Source organism: Taudactylus pleione, unplaced genomic scaffold, assembly GCF_031769625.1.
Source record: "Taudactylus pleione unplaced genomic scaffold, aTauple2 ptg000214l, whole genome shotgun sequence".
In the NCBI taxonomy this organism is placed as follows: Eukaryota; Metazoa; Chordata; class Amphibia; order Anura; family Myobatrachidae; genus Taudactylus; species Taudactylus pleione.
In genome coordinates, this window is record NW_028284616.1 from 14,495,630 (window position 1) to 14,518,954 (window position 23,325).

Sequence of the window (23,325 nt, forward strand, 5' to 3'; positions counted from 1 at the left end):
CAAATATTTTAAAGCTATAAAACATATACCCATCATCAGTTATCACATGCAGAACCGCTGGAAACTTTATTTAAGTAGAACATTTAGTTTAACACACTTTCTCAAAAACACTGCTCTAAAAACTGAAGCATCATGGGTAACACAGAAGGGATTGTTCGCAAGGGTACTATTCATCGAAGTGACCTAAATTCCAAGAGGCACACATGAAATGGGAACAGAGGAAATCACAAGATTGACATTGGCGTCAAGGATCAAAATTAAATTTACACAATATTTGGCTTTTTGGCTTTAGAACAAATTTGAATACTAAAGCTGTATACACACACAACGATTTTGTTACCAACGATTTTATGAACGATTTTCTGTCAGATTATCTGTCAGATTTTTTAAAGTGTAATGAACGATTTTTTTGAACTACAAGCGATTTCTGCATATTCCCTTGATGAAAATCATTCAGTTGACTGAACTACAAACGTGAACGTGCATGAACGATAATCGTTCATCGTTTTAACTCAGAAAGTGAACGATTATTTCAACGATTGAACGATAAACGATATCGTTAACGAAAATCATTCAAAAAATCGTTGTGTGTGCATGCACCTTAACAATTACACATGGGATAAACATTTCTTCCTGTCTCCAAAAGTCTGGTCTTACTCGTAGGGGAACCAAGCAAACACCTATTGAAATCATCAATGAGGACAAACTCTATAATCCTTGCAGACTTTTCTCTAACAATTGTTACTATGACCATCAACTCGTTACTTCATAAAATAATCAACAATAGAAAATTTGTTCAACTTCTTTTACAATGAAATTTAAGTAGTAAACATATTATAGGCTGATGAATTTTAATATATGAAAACTGATAGAAAAGAAACATATGTTAAATTGTTATTGTTTGCCATTATGTTTTTTCTAACACTTTCGCTGCTGAGGGTTTTCCCACCCCTGTGGAGAACCCATTTTCCTACTTTTGCACTGGTCACATTCCAACATCATTATCAGTAATTTCTTGTGCAGTACGCACACCAGTTATAACTTTCTTTTTCTTAGAACACTTAAGAAACAAAATACAACCTTTCTTTTTGCTACTGCTAATAAATCGGATAAAATATAACAAAAAAATATGTGTTTTTTTGACGTTTCTAGAAAATGAACTAAAAGAAAATGTGATGTTTTCTTCCCCTTATATAAACACCAGAATGAAATACTTTGTGTGTCTTGCTTTGACATCAATTCACCTTATCAGAATGGAAAAAAGCAGGTTTATACCTATAAGTTTAATAACAAAATCTGCACTTGAATATGACGATGCATTTTTTCTTTATCATTTTTGACGTCCTGATTTAAACGCTAACAATATGTAGAAATAATATGACAGCCCAAGAAGTCTAACATATTTTTAAACTAGAAAACATATCGCATTCAAAAGGGGGAATTCAATTGTTTAGCAGACAAGCGCAAGTGCTGCGGGAGCCCATTACTTATCACTCCTGTCGTGCCCAAATATACCGGGTTTAGATGTGTAAAGCAGCTAAACCCATCTAATGTCCTGTTAAGAGAGCTGAAACAGTAGTTTGGGTAACCAAAGAATCGATTTTTCATGGATTTCTTCTCACCACCTCAGGAGGTTGCAAGCAGAAATCTGGGAGCCCGTGGCACACATGTCTGATTGGAACAGCAATTGAATAGCTCCATTATTTGCCCATGACTAACAGGCGCCCAAACAACAATTGAATTCCCCTCAATGAGTGGACCCCTTTTTTATTTGACATAAGTTGGTTGAGATATGGGCATTAGATCCCCCCCCGCATTTGTGGAAAATGTTATTTCTTGTATACTGTTTTAGTTATTGTATAGTTAAAATAACTACTATGGTGGCACTTCGTTTGAAAGAGGCAACTCCGAACTTTAAAAGGGTGCCCGCATGTGTGTTTGGGTCAGTTTGACCACACACATCTAAGCAAAACATAATTTTCCCATAGAACAGGGTGATATTGTCAGGTGAGAACAGGCAATCACCAGATAATATGCACGAGGGGCCACATTTTTTGAGAGGGAACTTTAAACTCTCTATCGGCCGATACATCCACACTCAACTGAAATTGCAGTGAAATGGGTCAGCTTTTTATTGAAGGGATTTTTTCCTATTTATTTATTTTATTTTAGAACTCAATGTTAACTAAAGTATGGTGGCGGGGTAAAGAACGGCCTAGCTAATGCTGCTTTATGTATAACTTACACGGGGCCAACTGCCCACTGAAGCAGGGATGCTGCCTTCTGCCTCCATCCGCACTTCAACGACATGCAAGGGAAGGACCAAATGCCCAACCCCCTGCGGGGACAATCCAGAGTAGTTTTGCTATCTGTCCACCTCATCTTTCCCCACTGAAAGCAGTCCAACCACAGCGAAGACCAAGGGCCCACCAGGCCTAGTGGTAACCCTTGCACGAAAACTGACATCCACGCCTAAGCTCCGCCGTGCTTAGATCTGCCCCCAAGGCAAAACCAAGCATAAGCAACCGCAACTAACAGCCGTTCTGCCACCGGCCACCAAACAAAAACCAGGCTGACACCTGAAATAAACTGTATAACTTTAGGGAGGGAGGGAGGGTAAGTCTCCAGGAACAAAGAGGATTTTATCATAGAGACCAAACCCTACATAAATTTAGACACACCCCTTCTACAGACTACAGCCAATCAATCTAGTAAACCTTAAGACCAGAAAATCCCTCCTACAAAAGACTAACCCTCGAGTGTCCATGCTGAGTGAGGATGTACAGGCCTGTAGGTTTAATGTCCCTACAGTCACATACGTGACTTACGTGTTTCTAAACTCTCTATCGGCCGATACATCCACACTCATTCACACACTTATCTAAAGAAATAAATACACGAACAACTGAAATTGCGGTGAAATGGGTCAGCTTTTTATTGAAGGGATTTTTTCCTATTTATTTTACTTTAGAACTGAATGTTAACTAAAGTATGGTGGCGGGGTAAAGAACGGCCTAGCTAATGCTGCTTTATGTATAACTTACATGGGGCCAACTGCCCACTGAAGAAGGGATGCGGCCTTCTGCCTCCATCCGCGCTTCAACGACTCGCAAGGGAAGGACCAACTGCCCAAGTCCCTGCGGGGACGATTCAGAGTGGTTTTGCCATCTGTCCACCTCATCTTCCCCTCTGAAAGCAGTCCAACCACAGCAAAACCAAGGTTACCAGAATCACAGCCGCCACCATACACTAACTATTAAACAGACCTCAAACTCAAAAATAAATCATCTAAAAATATAGCCATGCCCCTTGCAGAAAGGTGCACTCCATCTCTCAAAAACAAATACCCCAACTGAAAATAAATGCCCTGATGTCTATGATCGTACCACCATGTTCCTCAACAACTCTACCAACCACTGTGTTTACTCTTCTCCAACTTTGCTCAACAGCCCCTGGTCTCCGAGCACCATGCCACACTCTCCTTTGTATGATCTCTGACCAAAAGATTTTGCAAAAGGGCCAGAGCCCCATCAAATTCAATAAATTACGCCTTACTTCACATTGCAAATCCAGGGATGACCTAGTTGTTATGTCATTTCCTCCTAGATGTACAATTAAAAAGAGGGGACATCCAAAAACTGAAACAGATTCTGCTATGACCTGGCTAAACGATTAACACTGCATACCCCTGCGACCTATCCAACGTTTCAAACAGCCCTCTGGGAATCTAACATAATCACTTGCCAAAGGCGAACGGGAGGCCCAATGAACAAATGAATGCCCAACTACCCAAATACACTGAGCATCCAAACGAAAGCCTGTCGAAAGAAAATGAACAAACATTAAGTAGAAAACACTAAACTAATGGGTTACAGTGAAAAACTGGGCACCTGGCAGTGAAGGGAGGTGGGGGGGGGAGCGCAGGCCAGAAAAAACAACTTGACCTGAGGCAAAAACACAAAACCTCCACCGGCCAGCAGTAGCCTTAATAAAAGCCAGTGATAAAACAAAAATTCCTCAGGACACCTGCCCAAAGGGCAGCGAGTAGCTAGTCCTCAAGTTAGGGTGCCGTTGACAAGCTAAACTCTAATATATTTCTTGAATACACCAGACCTCCACCTGCCAAGAGCCCGGATCTCATCTATGGACCAACCCGCCGCAGCGGCAGCCGTGGCCGCGCCTATGCAGAACGAGTGTGTACCATAGTCAACCGGGGATAGGCCCAACTCCAAGATACAGCGTCTCAAAACCCAAGTGAATTGATAACGAGTCACTGGGGATGCATCCATGTGCATCAGCCAAGCGCCCGATGAAGTGGGACGTGAGCTAAAATAGGACGAAGCCAAGACCACTGGACAAATCCTGCGATCCCCGCAACGGCCCATCGCAACCCATCGCCCCCTACCTGCCTGGTCAGTTTTAGAACACTGTACCCTACAGTGAATAGCATCAGTACGAACAACCATGTGAGACAACAGTATAGGCGAAACAGCCGCTCTGGAAGGAGCAACCAATTCACCAACTCTAAAGGCCCCGTGGTACGCCATGGCAAAAGCGAGGTGGAATAGACCGACTTCGTACCCCGAAAAACAAACCCGTTTAACCGTTCGGAAAATTTTCCAGAGTAATGACCCGTCTATCGGGCGTCGCGAATCGGGCCGAGCGAGTGCAACTCTAGCCCATCCTATTAGTATGCGTGACAGGAAGAAAGATTTCGTAACATCCCGTTGCCCTCGCAAGCGAAGAAAATAGGATATCCCCGCCAATATTTTTATCATGTACGATCTCGATCTCTCAGCAGAATAGTAGCCCCAAACAAAGGTAAGGATAAGAGCATCCGCACTCTTACCTCTGTTCTGATTCCATTGTTCCCAAGCATGCCGATAAACCCGGAATGTTGCTGCAGACAGGGATCTATGCGCTAGTCCCTCCATGCCGGCCAGATCACCTGCCACACATAAGAGGGACAAGAGTCACCGATGGCATCAGCGTCCGGGGCTAACCGAGGAAACCTAGCCCAGTCGAAACGAGATAGTGCGTCTGCAACCCCGTTGTCCATCCCTGGCACATGTTTAGCCCTAATTAAAATGTAATGCTGCAGGCAACGCAAAACTATCTGTGCAAGCAATCGAATCACCGGCAATGAAGCAGATTTTTGTTTATTAACTGCATGGACTACTCCAAGGTTATCACACCAGAAGATGACTGACCGGTTTTCCAACCTTGAGCACCACAGTTCTAGCGCTACCATTATCGGGAACAACTCCAAAAGCAAAACATTTTTTGTCATGCCCTCGGACGACCACTGCCCAGGCCATGGGGACGCGCACCACTTCCCTTCGAAATAAGCTCCAAAACCTAAACCAAAAACTTAAGAAACTCTCACGATTTAAAATCTCATTCAGATTTTTTCCCATTTTGAAGATAAAACTCAACCAATGTGAGAGTTTACTGCTAAACTCTCACATTTTCCAAACTCTCACCCTATTACATTTGGCCCATAGAATACTTTATTCACAAATTACAGTGAAAACAATAGGTACTTCTCTATCCAAGTCTCCAGGAACAAAGAGGATTTTACCATAGAGACCAAACCCTACATCAATTTAGACACACCCCTTCTACAGACTACAGCCAATCATTCTAGTAAACCCTAAAGCTGGCCACACATCTAAAGATTATCTGTCCAACCAGCCAACTAGTTGATTGCATACCTTACCAGATTTTCATTCCAACCAATCAGCAATTTGCTCCCAAACACTGGAAAATGGACAAAAACTGTTGTTTGAACAAATTGTTTAGATCAAACATTAAACAAACTTGTCTGAACGACCATTTTCATCTGTTTTCTGGCATTTAGGAGCAAATTGCTGATCATCAGTTACTCCCATACGTTACCAGATTTTCATTCCAACCAATCAACTAGTTGGCTGGTTGGATGTAAGTTGGTCTAGTGTGTAGCCAGCTTAAGACCAGAAAATCCCTCCTACAAAAGACTAACCCTCGAGTGTCCATGCTGAGTGAGGATGTACAGGCCTGTAGGTTTAATGTCCCTACAGTCACATGCGTGACTTATGTGTTTCTTCTCTTTGAAACGTGGGTGTCCTTTAATTATTGTAATGTAGGGGTTAATGTTTGGTGATCACACTGAACTCCAAACATCAACTTTTATGGGGTCACAGTTTTGACACGACACCCCCTCTTTCAAACAAGGATGGGTAAGATCCCCTAACCCCTGTAATGTTTGCAGGTTATTTTGTTTTGTTTGTTTTTTTTAAACAAGTGATGTCACTCAGTAGTGGTGGGAAGCAGGTAAACTTCAGGTAAAATAATGGCATCTGTTGTTGTAACTCATCGTTTGTAGTTTTAAGGTATATGGAAACAAGTACCACTCGTCTGCAGCTAAGGGTTTTCAATGTAGTTTACTTATACTCCTTTTACACCGGAGCTAAAACCTGGGTTATTGCAGGGTTAACCCGGGTAGCTCCTTGGTGTAAAAGGGGAGAGGGTTGGATTGCCGGGTTGAGTGACCCAGCAATCCAACCCAGGTAACTAGCAGGGTTTGACACAGGAATAACCTGTGAAACCCTGCAGTGTGAACGGCGCGCTCCGGGTCACGATGACTTGAGGCGTGCCACATGCCAGCCGATTGGTCCGCCTTCAGTGGCGCTTGGAGATGACGTCATCTCCAAGCGTCCACTTCAACACCGGAAAAGCCGGGTCTATGCTCCGGTGTGAACGGCGCCGACTCTGGAATATCCTGGGTCGGCGCCGGCTAAATTCCGGGTTTGATCCGGATTAGAACCCTGTTCCAACTCCGGGTCAAACCCGGAATTTAGGTGTAAAAGTGGTATTATATAACTCACTTGCCAAATGTGATCAATTCAGTATTGTTAACACTTTGCAATTTATTCCACTATTTGTTATGGTTATCTTTTATTTATAAGGTTCCACAAAAGTCAGTAGCTCCATACATTGATTTACAAGGTAAAACTTATATAACAATGACTATAAAACAATTTAAAAAAAATGGACATACTGGAAGCATACTAGCATATGACAACCAAAACGCTGGAGTTGGTGAATTGTAGTGAATGCCATTATGATTGTAAACTCTAATGAGCACAATCATTTCACTTTGTACTTATTGTTAAGTCCCTGTATGCTCATGGTTCCTTTATTCCATTGTGATCAGGTACATTGGGACAAAAATGGATAAGGATAATCAAGGACATTTGGCAGCTATGGAATATTTCCATAAAGTCATAGAAACCTCATCACAGTGTAACAATCATTAACTAGGAGTGAGCACACAAGCGTGTGTTATAAGATGTGTGTACGCTTGAATGTGTTATTGTTATAGTAGCCACCTATCAGCGTGTAAACAGGTGGCGTCCCCAGCAGCAGCAGGCCCTGTCCCCCTCTCCCACTGTTTACCATTCGACCGAAACTAGCTGAGGGGCCTAGTGCTCTGTGCGCAGCCTCAATTTTAGCCACGCCACCTTCACTCACCGATACCAGGGTGAGGCGGCATATGCGAGCGAGGCTGCGGCCTGCAACGACTCACTAGGCCCGAGCCACAAAAACACCCATCAAGACAGACAACTCGTAAACATGTGCGGCCTATCAGCAGGAGAGGGGGGGTATACAGAAACAGAAGCGGCTGCAGTAAGGGCCGGGCAGTGCGCTACACACACCGAGGTACACATGGAATGTCTGTCAGTGCGAGTCATGGACAATCCAATCCCCATTATAACGCATGTGCTGCTATCACTACTACATCCTCCTCATCTCACACGTACGTGCACTGAGTCCCGCACATTCCTATAAGCAGCACTACGCGGCCGTCCATCATGCACACTACATCACGGAGCAGCGTCCAGGGCCAGATTAACAATGGGGCGGATGGAGCTACAGCTCCAGGCCTCCAAATAAAAATAGGCCCATCATCATGACAGCATGATGTTGACTGACCATCTGCTGTCCACATGGTCAGCCATAAATCATAACTAGTAAAATTGTATTTCTAGTTACCTCACAAAATAGAATTTTTATTCTTTTACATATTTACGGAGACAATGGTGTTGAGATTGTAGCGGGTGTATATGCCCATGTTGCTCTGGCCACACCACACAGCACTGGTCACACCTCATCTGCTTTTCAAAATAGGCCCTTAATCATTTTCAGCTCCAGGCCCATGTGGCCCTCAATCCGGCCCTGGCAGCGCCTCATTGTTAGGTTATACACATCATCATCATACATGTAGCCGATAATACATGATCATACAGCGTACTCACTTTTCCCATTGCTTTGGCCACAGAGGATCAGTATCATAATAGTAAAGATGGAGAGCAGGACGGTCCAGCTTGGTTTTGGAGAGGGGTTATTATCGGGGCGCCCCACACGCCCCATTACACCCTGTCCCATGGCCAACCTGCTCCCCGGGCGTGTGTGCGGCACAGATCGGGCTCCAGAAGCAGGTACTCGCTGTTTCCCAATAAAGAGCAGCTACCACCTCCAAGTCAGTGACTCCTGCCGGCTGCGCTTCTTACTTTATGATCAGATTCTTGTAGCTCATGTACCGCGGCAGCATGGTGGCTGTAGGGGAATGGGAAAAAAAATTCAGTGTATAGGGGGGATGTTGGCACAGGCGGGGTCCCCTGTTACAGTGTGTGCAGCCCCCTCCTGCTGCTGCTACCTGTGTGTGTGTGTGTGATGGGGAGACAGAGCGGCTCCCTCAGAGGCTACTGCAGCTTTTACCCCGGCTCTGGGATGTGCCGCTTCTCTTATTTCCTTTGCAGGGATCACAGGAGAATATACATAGATAGATGTATTAAGACAAATCCGTGCGGAGAATCCCGGATCTCCCTGAAGAGAGAACTTCCCGGCACAGGGGCAGCAGGAGGCAGCGATCCAGCATTATATTACTATTATCCAGACCAGCAGGCCCGAGGAGAGAGGACGTATTCTATAGCACAGGCTGCTGGTGCTGACTTCGGGGTATAAACCACATCAACCACAGGCAGATCCGTGCCCCCCCGGCCGCTGTGCGCACTCTTCTTAGTACATGGGGCCCAGTGCGTGAGCCAGTGACAGGCTGGGGGTGATCGGCTAAAAATGTCTTCACCCGAGAAGAGACAGATCGGGCAGAGTCCTCGCTAATCAGAGAGATGGCCCAGGGTGCAGACTCCCCTCCCGGAGGTCCTGCTGCTGCTATCCCCCTGCCTGGCAGCCAGGCTACAATAACAAATAAAAAGTGCTGTAACCGAGAAATGTGTATAATAGATCTATCTATATCTATTCTGCACGTACGTTACTAGTTCTCCTTGCAGAGCCTCTCGCCCCCCTTCTCCCAACCAATATCCAACCAGTAAACAAGGGCTGCAGCCTGCTAGTCAGCTGGCAGAGGAGGGACGGGCTGTCACAACACCTGGCCCGGAGCACAGGAGAGTCAGCGGAATGGATCCTCTCAGCAGGAAGTGATACCAGTGCTGTTGTTTATACAAGTGTTCAATTCTATGTTTCCCTGCAAAGGAAGATCTGTCATAGTTATCAGGAGCATATTGATCAGTGCGACAGGGAGATCATCTCAGTCAGATCACAGTCACATAGGTAAACAGGAGGGAGGGAGAATGGGGGCAACAATCTCACTGCAATAGAGTCTCTTTAAATGAAGACGACTAAACACGCAGAAAGTAAATATGCATTAGCACCAAATACATTGAGGTTCTAACAAAAAGCATTCCTTATCCTGTCACATGTTCTGATGCACAACTTTACCATAGGAAATCAAGCTACATGCATTATGACATGTTAGGGATCATAAGAAAACATATGTGTTAGAGATCATAAGAAAACGTGTTAGGGATCATAAGAAAACATATGTAAAGCTACAGTATATAGCAGAAAAGTTACATCAAACGTAAATGTGGTCATGCTCACTTAGAAAACTATGAATTCACATCAAATATATATAATTTATATTTTACATATATATAATGCACATCTAATGCAAATATAAATGCAAATATAAAAAAAAAAAAATATATAAATTCAATGAGATTGTTGGGTTTATTACTCTACAACACCTAGTAAATTAGTTCCCTAATTTCTTCGTCAAATGTATTGCATTTGTGTCCAGTTATGTTGAGGGCAGTACACTCTGCAAGGGTTAAGTTATGGGAGAAATAGTTACAAGTTGATTTTTATGATGTTTTTAGCTGTTTTGATTAGGATAAGAAGCAAGTTCAGCAAGTGGAATGGTTCAGTTGCTGTTTAGCAAACACACTGTGACACATATTGTACTGTTTATATATCCTGAGGCATTGCTGGTCACTGTGCTTTTACCTGTACCTGATTAAAAATTCACTTTAAAATGTTTGATCGTGCAGAGGCACTGGCATCAAAATGTTTTGTTTTTTTTACAAAATAACTTTGTTTATTGGTAGATTAACATGTAATCAACATACAAGTAAGATGTTTACATACCACATTCACTGTTACTTGGAATTTCATGGTGTCAATGGCATTAATAAAGGGCATATGTATCAAAGCTTGATGTGAGATAAAATTGTGAAATATATATCACCAACCAATCAGCTCCAAACAATCATTTCTTAAACACAGCCTGCAAACTGTAAGTTAGAAGCTGATTGGTTTGTGATATATATCTCACAATTTTCTCACATCAAGCTTTGATACATATGCCTCTAAGTCTTTTTTTTTTTTTTTTACAGATACCCTGGAACACCTCAGCTGCATCATTCTCCCAACAGCATTGGGCATTCAAACACCAATGGAAGGAAGCTACTGTATGATAATGTCACAAAATCATAGTGCCAGGGGCAGGTCATATTCACTTGTTCCCGTGCAGTTGAAATGGTTCCCAGGAGAAACTGCTTTTGATTAAAGATGAAAAATGAAATCTTATATACACTCGAGTACATATTAATAATAACAAGTGGTAAATTATAAATATAAGTGATCTATTATTGCTACTCCTCTTATTCAATAACTAATATGGAAGTTCAGTCCTATAATTCTTCTCAACCATAAGTCAAGTTGACATTTGAACACTATTTTCAGGAATACTGAGAGTTATTCCCCATCCTTAACCCTCCCACTGCTATCAGTAGGTAATACTTATTTTTAATAAATTGTAATGTACACAATATGCAGTATAAGACCTAATGCTGATAACTTTAATAAACTTTGAAAACCATACTCGAATACAATATATTGGTTAGATGTTAAAAACCATTTAAATGGGGATTTTCAAACAAGCATAGTCGCCTCTCTGCCTATTTATAAACAAAATAAACCAATTATTTATTGTACTATAAATGATATAAATATTGTTTACACAATGGAGGGAAATATTGCTGTAATAACAGATGTTTTAACACCTGTTTAATATGTCACTACTATTTAAACTACACTGCTGCAATCACATTTGTAAAGTTATGTTACAATATTTGTCCCACAATGTTGTGCTATTATGTGTTTTACCCAATAAAATAAGGTGTAAGATGCTACATGAGCAGCTGTTGTGTTTTAGGTTGTTTACCTTAGAAAATACTTTTTGTTTCATGGGTTTACAACCGGATAATCTGAATTCAGCTGGGTTTGTCTGCTTCACAATGACTTGTAAAAGTAACATTATTTTGTTATCATTTGATGTTGGTCCAGGAGATATCTATGAAGGTTCTCTGAGGAACACCATGCTAATAGACCAAGTTCTTGTTTTGTCCTTGGAAAGAAAGTCCTTTTGCAAAGTGTCCATGAGACTGGAGAAGCAGAGAGCAAACAGCTTGAAAATAATCTGGTTTCGGTGATAACCACAAGGACAAGTCAATGTTCACAAAAACAAGATCTTTAGTTGAAAAAAAAAATAAAGTTGATTTTCATTTCCCAATTAAAAAAAAAGTTAAGCTTCTATTATATTGAAACCTTACATGTATAAATTACGGGTCAATTTCTAATCTCATCATTTCAAATTATTTACCCACACCTACAAATCCTTGACAACAATCATACATCTTAAGTCTCATTTTAAAATACTCTCCCTCACATTTTCTTACAGCTGTATCTCAGCTGTTCTTCACCTCCACTTGACTAACAACCTTACTCTCCTTCCCACATGACTTCCCCCATTCCGCTAGTCACTTATGGAATTCACTGCCATGCCTGATACATTTATCCCTATCTTTCAAATCTCTTTGAAACTCACATCCCTATAAAGTGTACCCTACTCCTACCTATAATATGCACACCCTCTATAATAGTCCCACTCCACTCTGAGTCACACTTGCCTCTTGTCTCAGCTCTGACCTTTTCCTACCCTCCCTACCCCTTGTTTTTGGATCTTTACCTTGTAAATCCATTTTATGAATGCTCTGTTTATTTAACTGTTTCTTGCTTTACAAATAAATAATAATAATGCATTAAATATGAAATCTAGATAAGAAAACATGGCACTGGCATATAACCAACATAATACAATATTTAAAAAAGCTTGAAATTACACCCAGCACTCCTTAGGCTGCATCCTACTGTATGATCAGCTCTTCAGTGCCTACAAACATCCACACAAAAATGTTTCTATAACAAAATGATGGTAGACCCTTTAGTGCAGAAATATTGTCAATGCATTGAACCAGGGACATGAAGGTATACACATATATAGTCATGTTATTAAAGAAACCTTGATTATTCTTATTTCATTTTGGAGTCCAGATTATTAAAAATCCATAGTTACACGAAAAAGGAGAAGAAAAAACATATGGTGAGGTAAACTTGATATTAACAAACAAAAAGAAATGGTGACCAAAAATATCCACAGACAAGTGATAAGATGAAAATCCTTATTGTAGTCTGATTACTACATACTTAGGGTTCTATTTACTAATCAGTGTTAGAAGACACAGTGAAATGAGATAAGGTGTCAGCCAATCCCTCCTAACTGCCATCTCACAGGCTGTGTTTGAAAAATGGCAGTTGGGAGCTGATTGGCTGGTACCTTATCTCTTTTCACTCTGTCTCCTAACCTTGCTTAGTAAATAGACCCCTTAATCATTTTACCGCTTACAATCTAAGCCTCTTTTGTGCAACCTACAAGGGTGGATCCAAAAGTTGGTGTCCTGACCATGAATAATAGAGAAATTTCAGTTCAAATGGCATTTATTTTTTTACATAGTCTCCATTTACTTCAATGCACTTCTTACATCGATGTTCCAACCTCTTGATTCCGTTCAGGAAAAAGTGTAGTGATTGGTCCTCAAACCAGTCCTGTACAGCAGTCATGACATCATCATCACAAGCAAAAGTCTTCCCATGAATGTGTTCCTTGAGCTTGAGTGTGAATTTCATTAGGTATCATCTTCTTCATTTGCAGATATATAATGACGGCTTGAATATAATTTTTCAGTATTCTCCATTTTTCAACTTTTAGTGTTGTAGTTCCCAACTTTTAGTGATGTAGTTCTCAACTTTTACTGATGATGTTCCGTTTATTATTCAATATCTGCAAAAATAAAAGAAGAATTGTACTGTAATTGTCCACAGTGTTCTACTATGATCTCTAGTACATACATACCGGTGACGTGCGTGAGGTCAATGGTTGGGGAGGCACACGTATAAAAACACAGTTTTTTTTATATCAAAACTCTGGAGCATGACAGGGAGTATGATAGCGGGACGGAGTATGACAGGCGATGCTCTGCCTACCCTGACTGCACTTTCCTGATACATACAGAAAATCAGACGACACAGACTTTTGGATCAACCCTCATATATATCCACTCTCAGCATCTTCCATGTATATATACAGTACTGTGCAAAAGATATAGGCAGGTGTGGAAGAAATGCTTTAAAAAATAGAAGTGTTAATAGTTTATTTTTAAGTGAATGAACAGAAGAGAAATCTAAATCAAATCAGAATTTGGTGTGATCACGCTTTGCCTTCAAAACAGCATCAATTCCCCTAGGTACACTTGCACAAAGTTTTTTGATTGAACTTGGCAGGGAGGTTGTTCCATATATCTTGGAAAACTAACGACAGATCTTCTTTGGATGTAGGCTTGCTCAAATCAGAGCCGTAACTAGGGTGGTGCGGCCGGTGCCACCGCACAGAGCGCAACAGCCCTGAGGGCAGAGCACGGACGCCCACCTCATTCTCTCTGCTGGCGCTGGTCAGCCGCTGCTTACAGTGTGATGCACGGCTGCCCAGCAGTGTGCAGGACAGTGAACAGTCAGCCGCAGCCTCCTCCCTACATGTGATGTGAGTGACACAGTCAGAGTCTCCGCCTCCCGAGTCACGGCAAATGAAAGCACTGCATCTATTGGGAACTGGAAAGGGGATTGGAATGGAATACCGCCAGACGCATGTCCAGCGGTTCTAATCCCGACAGCGGAGGACCGCTAGTGAAGATCCAGACTGGTAAGTATTTTTTCTATTACTAACCTACCCCCCCTAACCCTCCCTTAGGGGTGCCTAACCCTACCCCCCTGTAAGTGCCTAAAACGAACCCTCCCTTCCCTGCAGCCTAAACCTAAGTCTCCCGGGGGGGGCCTAACCCTAACCCCCCCTTCCCCTAGCCTAAACCTAACCCTCCCGGGAGGTGCCTATCCCTAAGTCCCCCCCGGGAGCCCCTAACATAACCGTAACAGTCTGTATTGATACTGCAGCAGTGCAGCTCTGCCTCCGGGCAGGGGTGAGCGTACTGCAGCATGCAGTGTACAGTCAGCCCAGCCTAGCCGGAGGCAGTGGCATCCAGCGGGAGTAGGACAATGCACCCCTATCACAGCTCCTCCTGTTCCCAGCACTCAGTCTCTTGGAGGCGGATCCTGTGCACAGGATCTCTGGGAAGTGGGAACACTGTAAGTGCTGCTCTAGTCCTACCTGGTGGCGGAGGCTCCTAAATTCTTCCGGTATCTGCATACATGTGACTGGTAGGGTTGCCTTCCTCTCTCTCTCCTGCGAGATTAATGCTGCGCCCATTCAAGCTCCTTGCAGTGAGGAGGAGAGAGGAGCAGGAATGGGTGCAGCAGGACTCCAGGAGCAGAGCGAGAGGAAGGCAACTCTACCCGTTCTGTGAGTTCCCATATATTACCAACTGTGTACATTGCAGTGCATACTCTTAGATAACATTCCCACAGCACTGTGTAGGCTATGCAGTAAAGATACAGAAGTCCACATATATACATATATTTGTATAGACTTGGCTTTTTATAAAATATATAAAAAATTATTCTACTGCTCTCTCCAAATTAATTAAGCTCAGATATGGGCACTATAAAAATCATACCCAGTTTATCCATAATATAACTATCGATATGATTTTTATAGTGCCGTATTTAAGCTTAATTAAATTGGTGAGAGCAGCAGCTCCATGTTATGCCATATATTAAGCCAAAAGTTATCAGTACTTTGGGTCTGATTCAGATCCGGACGCCAAGGCACGAACGCACACGCTATGGCCGATAGTCGCCCGTCTGCGCATGCGTCAATATGCACATGCGCGAGACACTCACTGCGCTCGGGAATTGTGCGCTCGTAGTTCACAGACTGGATGCTACTTTGAGTGACAGAATGTGCTGTTTATGGGTGGTAATGGGAAGGTGCTTGTGAACGGGGGAGTGGTGGTGCGAACACAGGCGTGTCTGGGTGTCAAAATGGCGTTGAATGGGCGTCCATAATTAACATGGAAGCGTCATTGTACACGTCACTTGGTTGTATTTCAGCCTGCAGTGATCGCAGTGCTTGCGGCGGGGTAGGGCCTACCTCAAGCGCTGCATTGCAGCTCCGATGGCTCTCGATGTTACTGATTAATCATACACTTCCTGGAGATGATGTTTGCTAAGAAAGAAAGGTGGGCGTCTTTATACGCCGGCGTGCACTCACTTTGCTGTCGCTCTCTAAGACATACAGGGCGTCCTTAAACCAGGCAGTGCGATCGCAGAATTTGCATACCCGGCCCCTTTTGGCTGCGAGAGAGCACAGCTTAGCGTCCGGGTCTGAATCGACCCCTTTGTTTTATTAAATGTGCCAAGTGGCTTATCCCATTTACTTGATTGTGCGTGTTTTTGCTAGTGATTTTTGTTATATAAGTAGTTTGGGGAGGGGGGGGGCACCAAAATCTCTAGTTATGGCTCTAGCTCAAATCCCAAACCCTTCTGTCTCTTAATGTAATCCCAGACAGACTCGATGATGTTGAGATCAGGACTCTGTGGGGGCCATATCTTCACTTCCAGGACACCTTGTTCTTCTTTATGCTGAAGATAGTTCTTAATGACATTAGCTGTATGTTTGGGGTCGTTGTCCTGCTTCAGAATAAATTTGGAGCCAATCAGACACCTCTCTAATGGTATTGTATGATGGATAAGTACCTGCCTGTATTTCTCAGCATTGAGGACACCACCTGACCAAATCCCCAACTCCATTTGCTGAAATGCAGCCCCAAACTTGCAAGAAAACTCCACTATGCTTCACTGTTGCCTGCAGACACTCATTATTGTACAGCTCTCCAGCCCTTCGGCGAACAAACTGCCTTCTGTTGCAGACAAATATTTAAAATTTTAACTCATCAGTCCAGAGCACCTGCTGCAATTTTTATGCACCCCAGTTCCTATGTTTTTGTGCATACTTGAGTCGCTTGGTCTTGTTTCACACATTGAAGGTATGGCTTTTGGCCGCTATTCTTCCATGAAGACCACTTCAGGCCAGACTTCTCTGAACAGTAGATGGGTGTACCTGGGTCCCACTGTTTTTTGCCAGTTCTGAGCTGAAGGGCTGGAGAGCGGTACAATAATGAGTGCTCTAGAGTAAGTAACTGCTGATTGGCTGTGACCTGCGTGGCTGTTGATTGACAGCCATGCGGCTCACCGCCAATCAGCAGGCGCTTACTCTAGAGTGGCCTCTGATTGGCTGGTGGCCCAGCATGACAGAAACCACCCAGTCGCTGTCATTTGCCAGGGTAGAGATGTATGTGTTTCCACATATATCTCTACAGTGTCCAAAATGGTCTGGACTATTCGTTTTGTTATTCTGCCAAGTCCCGGACTCTACTGGACAAGAGGACTGAGCTACGCCAGGAGATAGGTGAGTATTGGAATTTGTCTTTTAGGGAAACCGTGGGAATTCTACTGGACAAGGGAACTGATCACAGGGGAGTGTCACGGCTGCCGACACTTGAGACTCCTGGGAGGAGGCAGGCCTACTAGGCACAATAAACTGGGATGGCTTTAGGAGTGACCATTTCATGAAGTCTCGATAGCACGGGATAAAAATAAATAGAATTTATTCACAGGAGAAATATAATAGCAGCATCTCACATAAAGTCTCAACAACACTGAGGTTCACATAAGCAATAATGAGTATAGGAGAAAACCCCCATATAGTCTTTAACACAGAAAAGTTAATATGGTAGGGAACCCCGAGTCCAGTATGAGGCTAACACCTCAGGATGGTATAGAGGAGCTTCACCTGGGTGGAACCCTGTAGTAATGGAGATCCGGAGCAGAGTGAGCCCTGTGATGCGGTGAAAGACGGAGCAGGGTTGAGCCCTGTGATGCTGCGAGGTTGAAGCAGGGTTGAGCCCTGTAATGCGGTGAGGTCGGAGCAGGGTTGAGCCCTGTGATGCGATGAGGTCGGAGCAGGGTTGAGCCCTGTGTTGTAGTGATGTTGGAACAGGGTTGAGCCCTGTGATGTAGTGAGGTTGGAGCAGGGTTGAGCCTTGTGATGTGGTGAGGTCGGAGCAGGGTTGAGCCCTGTGATGTGATGAGGTTGAAGCAGGGTTGAGCCCTGTGAAGCAGTGTGGTTCCGGAACAGGGTTGAGCCCTGTGGTGTAACTAGAATCCGGAACGGGGTTGAGCCCCGCGATGTAGTGATGATAACTGTAATAGTGCAGTTGACAACTGTAATGAAGATGGGTTCGATGTCCACAGGAGAGAGAGGCAACAGGTAAAGTAAATAGTGCAGCAAAAGGTGAAACCATAGCAGTGGAGCAAAAGCAATACTTAGGCAATGGCTATGCTGAGCTCTGTAGTGCGGCTGGTAACTGGCATCAGAAGTTTAGCTGGAACATGAGCGGAGATATAGCAATGTCCACAGCAACCCACAGGCACAGCAGGGATCTGGCAGGAGTCCAAGAAAGACCTAAAAGTAACGTTGCACAGACACTGAAACACAGTTAGTAACAGGCTTTATACTAGAGGTCTGTGATCCATAGGAAGTTCAGAACATGTGACCCAAATGGAATCAGGTTTGAAATAATGAGCAATTTAGGAATCCCACAACCTGACAACACCTTGGAAGCAGATGATCACTTTAACTCTCTATTCCCTGTATGTGAAGAATGCCAGCAAGCAGAATAGCTCCTCCAACGACCAAAAAGGAACTTGGGAAAAAGTAATCTATCTTTATGTACTGAAATAGTCGCAGTCCTGCCAGGGAGAAGATAAGTATGTCATAAAACTTTATTATGTACAGTGTGTGAGTGCTGTAATTATTTTACTATTAATTTTTTACAATGGGGGTACATGTGCTGGCCACCTGCTGGAGCTTGTAGTTCCACAAGTGCCAAAGGGCATGCACGCTGGCACCTGTAGTCCCACTGTAAAAAACAATAGTACACATATATTAATCCCACTATTACTCCTGCAGCCACCGGCCAGGGGTGCAGGGACGAGCCCCGGGCTTCAGTCTAAGCCTGGGGTGTTAGGGAGGGGGGGTCCCCACCTCCCCTGAGATCCCTGGCCTGGGTTGACTAGCTTGGAGTATTAATGCTTTGGCTGGGGTGACCCGGTGAAAGGGTCCCCTGGCTGTGGCATTACACCCTGGCTAGTTTGAGTCCGGTGCTGGTTTTAAAAATACGGGGACCCCACTCCATTTTTTCCATGTATTTTGAAAACTGACTGGCTCACAGAGTCCAGTGCTGGTTCATAAAATACTTCAGATACCTACATGTTTTGTCCCCCATATTCTTGGAACCAGGACTGGCTCAGGGGCCCAGAGCTGGTTATATATTGGAAGGGGAACCCCAGGTCATTTTTTTTTTTAAATGTAACCATTTTTTTTAGCTTTTTACAGGCAGAAACATACACAGATCTGTGTATGTTTCTGCTGAACTCACAGCTCACGGGCAGGTGAATTGATTTCCTGAATTTTAACACATTGTGTTCCTGTAGCAAACGATAATTCTCTCCAAAGTTTGACATTAGTAATTTTCCAAGTTGTAAAAAAATGGCCAAACTCTCCAGAGAATGCTAACTCGACCAAACTCGATTTTGAATAAATATATCCCTTACTATGTTTTGCGCCCACAATAAACTTGGTGGTTCAGAATTTCTTAATAAAAAAATTACAGGACCATATAAGGGATGCTGGCTATGGCCCGGAAAAATTAATGGGCATGTTTGTCATTCAACAACTGCATGTAGAAGATTGCAGCAGTTGCAAGAACAGTTCCACTTGCCATGTCACCAACTGAAGTAAGAGGTAGTAACTAGGTGGAATTCCACCATTTTTATGCTTCAGTGACTGCAAGAACAGCAACTAGCCATCCATGCGTACATATTAATCCATCAGATAAGGAGAGGGCGGGGAGCATGTTACCTTAGTTCAACAGATTAGATAATGCTTTCAGTTTATGTAAGCACCTGAAACCTTTTAACATTGTAACCAATTACATAAATTCAGTCACTGCCAGTCTGAGTCAGGTCATACCCTTAATTAAACTGCTGGAAAAGCAGGTAGAGAAGCCCAAGAAGGAGATAAAATAAAGCTATTCCACTAAGTATGTTGGACTTGTAGATCAAGTTATTTATTCTCTTTGCAATAACCAAAGGGTTTCCCATATCTTGCAATCAGATCAGAACATTTCGGCAACCATGATTGATCCTAGGTTTAAGTCATATGTAATGTCTTTCTTCCCAACTGACACAGGTCAGAGATGTGAACAAGTTGTCATCTCAAGTGGCACATGACATGACGTTTCCTGCTCCATTTTCTCCTGCAGATGCTGCTGCCAGGAAAAAAAATTACCTTTTCCAAGAGACCCACTGGTGATCTATGAATGTGGGAGTGTAATGTCTGACCCCTTTGATAAAAGAGCATGTGAAACACCTGTGAGCAGGAGCTCAGATGTGATCAAACCAGAGGCAAAGTGCATGTCATCACGCACTAGCTCCAGGTTCCTGTGGTGACTTCAGGGAGATATCACACATGATGGAGAGCTACTAGCTGTGAACACCCACAATCACTAACACAGGTATTTCACACGCTCTCTCAACGGACAGGCCTGTAATAAACTCCATGTAATATATTTGTACAACAGGGATGTCTGAACTCACTGAAAGTAGCAGCGTGCCTTGCTATATTTTCTTCTATTGTCGACCTTTCTGCTCTCTCATCACTTGTCCACTGCCTCAGCACACAGGTGACTGTAGAAGTGTAGAGGAGCTACAGCACTTAAATACCTTTTTCTACTCTCATTATTCACACAATACGTCAGTGGAGAAATTAGAAATTGTGATGTGATCTTATTATTGAATTGTAGAAAAGGATTAACGATACATTGATTAAACATGTGACTATGTTTGTGTGGTCACCAAATATTGTATTTTGAAGACAATTGTTTTCCTGCAAAATAACTATAATACATGATAATATATATCAATAGAAATCTGTGATGCAGAACAAGTGTGTGGTGATAACCCCTGATCTATTCTATTAGAGAAAAATATATATAATTGCAAAAACTTTTTGTGCACAGTCTAAATATTTCACCTTTTAAGCTATTACTAAGCTTAATATAATAATTTATATTTATTATGTGTATACTGTATGTCATCAGCAGGTGTGTCATAACAAAACCTTTTTATTCTCTATAACATGAAAAGTTAAGTTTTAATTCATAAGAATAAAAGTGTGCACCACAAAATGGCTTATCTTTGATTTACATCTAGTGAATCCCCCCCCCCCCTCCCTATTGGGCACACAGAAGTAACCTGGGCCTAATGGGCAGAGGTGCTTTATGGTAATGGGCCCAGGCTCTTGAATCTGGCTAATTAGACATATAGTGCTCTGAGCCTAATGCAAAGGGTCACTTGCAGTAGTAAGGGCCTATCACCAGACTACCCTGGGGTTCTAGGGAAGAGTTAATGGTAGATAGCCCTCACAGAGTTTCTACCTATTGCACTCGAAGAGGCTATCATGGAGAGCTTACTGTAATTAGCTGTTTCCTTTGGTGAAAAAGACTGTTATATTGTGAACTTTATGATGGTGTTATCATCAGATGCTTAGGGAAGCCATATTCTGTTTTTTACCTACACCACCATAAAAGATATATTTAAGTAACATATAAGAAAAAGAACCTGGCGCTAACTGAATGATAAAAAAATAAAAAATGAATAAAAATAAATTTATAACACTTCAGCAGCAACGAATCAGTGTGCTTGTGGTTGCACACAAACAAACACCTGTAAACCAGGTGTTCCACTATACCAACAGAAAAAAACCCTTGCGCTAATTGATAAACTACTACAGAAAGTATCAACAATTTCAAAATAAATAAACACATTTATTATCACAAATACATTAGAATAAATTTTATTGACCAGTCAATAATCTAAAATAACACATACACATCAATCTCCCAATAATATGGATAACAATTAGTTTGTTTAAAAAAACAATATAACCTCAGGATCCAAATATTCTTGATATAGTTGTAGGAGGTGGATATGCATAAAAAATATATATATCCCTCCCTCAACTGTGTTAGAGGGCACGAGCGGATCACGCAAAGAGGAGACCTACTAATTACATCAATACAGGTTCCCTAACACGGATTATTCTGAGATACATGTCGGACATTTGTCCTTAATTGCAGCCAGCATCCATGTAATCTCTTTCTACTATCCAAAGGAAAAGACATTTTACAATATCACTAAGAGTTCTTCAGTGTGGGCACAGTGATCATTTGACAATATATATTTTTTAATTAAAAAATGTTTTATGCATAGCCACCTCCTACAACTATAATTAGATTGTTTTTTAAACAAACTAATTGTTATCCATATTATTGGGAGATTGATGTATATGTGTTATTTTAGATTATTGACCGGTCATTGAAATTTATTCAAATGAATTTGTGATAATAAATGTGTTTATTTATTTTGAAATTTTTGATACTTTCTGTACTAGTTTATTTATCAATTAGCGCAAGGTTCTTTTTTCTGTTGGTAAGACATAGTTAAGGCCTTGCTACATGCTCCATCGGCTTAGCAGAAAGCCACCAGGGTGCATCAATTGGCCATTGAGAAGGCTCGGAAGCAACAGCAATTGGATGTTGAGGAGATAGAGAGGCAACAGCAATTGGCTATTGAGTAAACCTGGAGGCAACAGAAAATGATTATCGATGAACTCTGCAGGCAACAGCACCATGACCACGGCGTCTTAAAATAGGTTGTGCAGCATCTAGCAGCACTGTCTGGAAATGCTTCCACGGATGTCACAACTAGACCCAGCTCCATAAGGGCTAACATTTTCTGCAAAAGATGAATAATAGGCTTCAACATCATCACTGTTTAACCACTTTTGAAAGAACAGCTGAAAGAGAAAGTTGGTCTAACGATCACTCTTTTGGCACCGTTCTTGTCAGCAAAAGGCATATTTTCACTTAAGCCTTATTGATGCACTGGCCTATGATAAACTCAAAGCTGAAATGTTAACTCATTTGGTACCACAATGTCTGTTTGGAATACCAAGTGGATAAACCTTTCTGTTCTCAAATGCATGACCTCATCTATCTTACCAAGAAGTGGCTACAACCAGAGATTAATAGGGCCACAGATTTTGGAAAGGGTCATTATAGAACGATGTCTGTGGTTGCTGTCTATAGTTCTGCGCAAGTAGGTGAGCCATAGGGACCCTAAAACAGCAGATCAGCTTGTGGAGAGGCATGTGTATGCTGAGGTTCTATTGAGTGTACCCAACTAACCCTAGTCCCACAACAGAGATCTCCAGTGACTTCTGGTAAGAGTGTTCCAGGGGAAAAGGGGGCTGGGTGGTGTTATAAGCTTAAACATCCAGAGACTGTAGGCTTTGAACCTGGAGATTGACCACCTGTGCCAGGATGGTTCTACCTCGTATAAGACTTGCTAAAAATAGGATCTGATGTTTTAGACATGGTGACTTGGGCCATGTTGCGTCTAATTGTCCACCTACCTCTGAACCTACCTATGCAATGTGATACTACTTATGTCAATCACAGAGTATCTTTCTTTGATCAGCTAGCCCGCACTGTAGACCCAACTTATTATAAA

The 23,325-nt window shown here is 42.5% G+C and overlaps 2 protein-coding genes across 2 annotated transcripts in view; both read right to left on the reverse strand.

The window, feature by feature from the left end:
- The window catches only part of INSR (insulin receptor), a 137,480-nt gene extending 128,032 nt beyond the window's left edge, over positions 1-9,448 (reverse strand). Inside the window, exons 1-2 of the mRNA XM_088478470.1 lie at positions 8,699-9,448; positions 8,298-8,598 (exon numbers count right to left, since the gene is read on the reverse strand). Of these exons, the coding sequence (XP_088334596.1) occupies positions 8,298-8,427 (130 nt within the window). The 5' untranslated portion in view covers positions 8,428-8,598; positions 8,699-9,448. The remainder of the gene's footprint in view (positions 1-8,297; positions 8,599-8,698) is intronic.
- Positions 4,080-4,934, reverse strand: LOC148517624 (uncharacterized). The gene has a single exon (XM_088478388.1). The coding sequence runs from the start codon at positions 4,932-4,934 to the stop codon at positions 4,080-4,082; it is 855 nt and encodes a 284-aa protein (XP_088334514.1).
- Positions 9,449-23,325: the final 13,877 nt, after the last annotated feature.